Source organism: Bremia lactucae, linkage group LG8, assembly GCF_004359215.1.
Source record: "Bremia lactucae strain SF5 linkage group LG8, whole genome shotgun sequence".
Lineage (NCBI taxonomy): Eukaryota > Oomycota > Peronosporomycetes > Peronosporales > Peronosporaceae > Bremia > Bremia lactucae.
In genome coordinates this window covers 3044481-3047845 of record NC_090617.1, presented here as the reverse complement: position 1 = coordinate 3047845, position 3365 = coordinate 3044481, and the positions used below count along the sequence as shown (strand labels likewise).

The 3365-nt window shown below is 46.1% G+C and overlaps 2 protein-coding genes across 2 annotated transcripts; one reads left to right on the top strand and one right to left on the bottom strand.

Annotated features, from left to right (window-relative positions):
• Window positions 1-1458: 1458 nt before the first annotated feature.
• CCR75_007497 (uncharacterized protein) lies at window positions 1459-1680 on the top strand (the record flags this gene model as incomplete). Its single annotated transcript, XM_067965557.1, has 1 exon — window positions 1459-1680. The coding sequence occupies one exon, from the start codon at window positions 1459-1461 to the stop codon at window positions 1678-1680; it is 222 nt and encodes a 73-aa protein (XP_067815567.1).
• A 292-nt stretch (window positions 1681-1972) lies between these two features.
• On the bottom strand, window positions 1973-3057 carry CCR75_007498 (uncharacterized protein; the record flags this gene model as incomplete). The annotated part of the gene is made up of 2 exons (XM_067965558.1): window positions 2365-3057; window positions 1973-2298 (listed from the first exon to the last, which is right to left on the bottom strand). The coding sequence occupies exons 1-2, from the start codon at window positions 2960-2962 to the stop codon at window positions 1973-1975; spliced, it is 924 nt and encodes a 307-aa protein (XP_067815560.1). The 5' UTR covers window positions 2963-3057.
• Window positions 3058-3365: the final 308 nt, after the last annotated feature.

The following is a 3365-nucleotide window of genomic DNA, read 5'->3' as shown; positions in this document are numbered from 1 at the left end:
AAAGTCTTATCTGTCTTTCTCTTTGCGCGCGTCCAGCGCTGACTGGACCGTGGAGAAAGTAGATATAATGGTTTATATCTACCAATGGATAAGCTTTTAGAATATTACCATGTAAAGTAATATTCTACAAATATTTTCTACCTTTTAGATAATATATTAATTAACAACCTTTAAGTGTTAATTTCATTTTACGATACACCCCGTTACACCCTTAGCTACTTAGAAGCTTTCCTTTGTACTCTTGTGTACGTGAAGTTTCGAGGCACCTTACCTACACTATAATCAGTGCAAGGTTAATGAGTACTTACCAGTACTAGTGAAAGGTGCCCCGTGACAGCTGGGGTATGTTATTGTTTCAGACGTAACAAACAATCATATTTTTTTGGGGTAATAACTTTGTTTCAATAGAATGACACCATAATTGGATTGGTCAGATTCTACCTGGCTGGGTGGAAATCGCAAACTTAGGTGTGTGCAAAGAGCAAGTAATTTAATTGGTCAGATTCTACGTGGCTGGGTGTGTAGGCGGGCACGTCGTAATGCGACCACGCTCTACTTAGGCACAGACCCTAGCACAACGAGGAAGCGGTTTAAACCAGCTTTTCTTGTGTGCAGTGAGGTAGTTGTAGTGGGCGCGTTAGCGGCCTCACCCAACGCACTAAGTACTCTGGTTTAGTGACGTCACGGGAGCGGTAATCCGGCTCCTCGTGCACACTTACCAAGTAGAAAGTAGTTTTCAGACTGATTTATATTAATCGTATTAAAATATAAATACCTTTTTTTACCAATTAAAATGTCATCTCTATGGATAACACTTAATATGTATTGCGCGCGTATCTTTCTAGATACCTCGCGTAACCGATGACGCTAGCCGTCATCCTAAATGACGCTGGGCGTCATCCCTCCTAATGTGAATGCACCCATGTGCATCACATCCACAAGGGTTGGTCACAAATGTGCACCACACCCGAGTGCTGGGTCTAATTACTATTATTTAGTAATTGACCATCCCCTTAAGTACACCAAGTGTACTTAATGGGGACTGTGTAACATTAGGGCAACTTTAGCCTGTTACATTAAGAGCTTCCATAGTCGCTCATTCGCAATCTCGTTCACTTTCATACCGAGGTCGTAACTGATGACTCAGCGGCTTACAACGCACGCAACTCGCTGACATTTGCGCTCCCTTCATTACTTACCACGCCAAATTTGAAACCGATGGCATTAGTTCTCAATTAATATGTGTGCGAGCCATCTTCATGGCAAAGTGACTTCCACGAATCCTCAGACAGCTGGTAGAATTGTCGTGTCTAATTTAAGAATTCTGATGTAATTTCTACAGCACTTAAAGACGTTTAATAAACACACTGTCGGATAGAGCGCGCTTGCACCGTCGACTTGCACAAGATGTAATGAGCAAAGAGCGAGAGTTGTGTCCAGCCAGCATCCCTTAAATTGATGGTTGCTTTAGGTTACGAGTTTAATGACTTTAATACAATTCACAGTATCCGAGCTAAAGAACGCGCAAGAGTTTCAGTGCACTTTAATAATGACGTATCGCAGCTTGCTATCCGCCAGCTCGTAATTTCTTTGCTCATGAAGCGTTTAAAAGCAAGTTCAAACGTAATCGACGCATTGCCAAAGAAACGTCTGAATACGGCATGGAACAAGCTGACATGAACTTTCTTTAATAATCAGAAGCAGTTAATCTTATCTTTTGCTTAAGCGATCGGACGCTGAGATCGCAATGAATCTGGCGAAACCTACTTCCGTACGGGCATATAGCGGCTAGCGACTTCCCTACAACTTTATGAGACTCTCAAAAATAGTGCATAGCTTCAGTCTTTGGGTTAATAAACCGTCCTTAACGCGACAGATTTGTAAAGTGAAGACAACTTTTATATGCAGCGGTCTGATTAACGTGCATACTACTTAAAACTACCACCTAAGAGACAGTCCGAGCATCGACGAATTAGGTATTGATGAGCTTCTCGGCCATCGATAATTGTGCTTGTGTAAGTCCAGACAGGTACGACACCATGAGCAGGTCTTGCAATCCCGTGTTGAAAAGCTGATCAAATTGTTCCTCACGCAAAATTGGGATCGTCGCCAGAGCATCTGCTATCTCACGCCCAAGTTTGGCGTCTGCGGGATGCTTCCCTGCGACCACGTCGTCTACAAATGAGCTCGCTGAGTCAATGCACTCGTAAAGCTGTTCCATCGACTCTTCTAATGCCTCAAGTTCCTTTGGCAATGCCACGGCTTGCGTCTCTTCACTTTTTGGATTCATCACACTCACTTGACCATAGAACAAATCATTAATTCATCTCAAGCAATCTACAAGTGCGAACAAACCCAACGTACACGCAATGGCCTCGGGTTCCGATACCTTCTGCGTCACTGGGATCTGTTTAAACTGGTGCACCGATGCCGTATGGGCAATTTCGAGCGGAGAAGATACGTAGGCGGAGACGTTTAATTGATCTTTCGAGAGCGTCGTGTCGAGCACTAAGTGAATCGGCAGCTCACAGACCGAGCTGTAGAATTGGTGAATTAACGCCGAGTGGTCGTCCACGTGGCCCGGTCCCGCCGCATACCATCCGACCACGACTTCACTCTCGTTCACGCGCTGATGCAGCTCGTACATGTGCGTATGGAAATCGCGGCCAACGGCTACTTCGTCGCCATTCTCCAAGTGAGGTACGGCAAACGAGTCTGTAATCTCGGCGACGCCGCCCTCGACGCGGCCCAAGAGCGTGCCAATGACACGCTCCTGGCCCTTAGCTCGCCGTAGCGAACGGTCGAGTGCTTGCAGCACCACCACAGGGTGCAGTTTCACCTCGGTCACGGGCTCCGTGCGTAGCAAGAAAGCGCTCATAGTCGTGTGGAGTGTAAACCCTGAGTGGCGCGTCCGTATAAAGCCGGATAGAGTTGTTTTGTATACATCCAGAGTATACTCCATGCATGTCAATAAGTAGTTCGATATGAGAGAAAGCAAGATATTCGCCACGTTGCGGCGCACACTGCGACTCTTCCAGCCGCTTAGTAGTCATACAGTGGACAGTTTTAATCTTCAAACCGTATCGACTCAGGCCACTGCGTTTTCCTGCTACAAATTGGTCCCCGGGAACACTGCGAAGTGTGGGAATGCAGCAGTGGCAATGAGTGGAGCCTTGGCGGTCGCTGTCGCTCTTACAAACGAAGCTCAAAGCGAGCAAAAGAAGGATGTTATCGAGCGTAGCGGTAGTAACCCAATCCAGAATGTCACCATGTTGCTGCGGCTGTACGAGCAGATTGACCAGAATATGAGCGTATTTGCCGCGCGCATGTTAGAAGACCTGGAGAAGACTATCGAGATGGAAAAG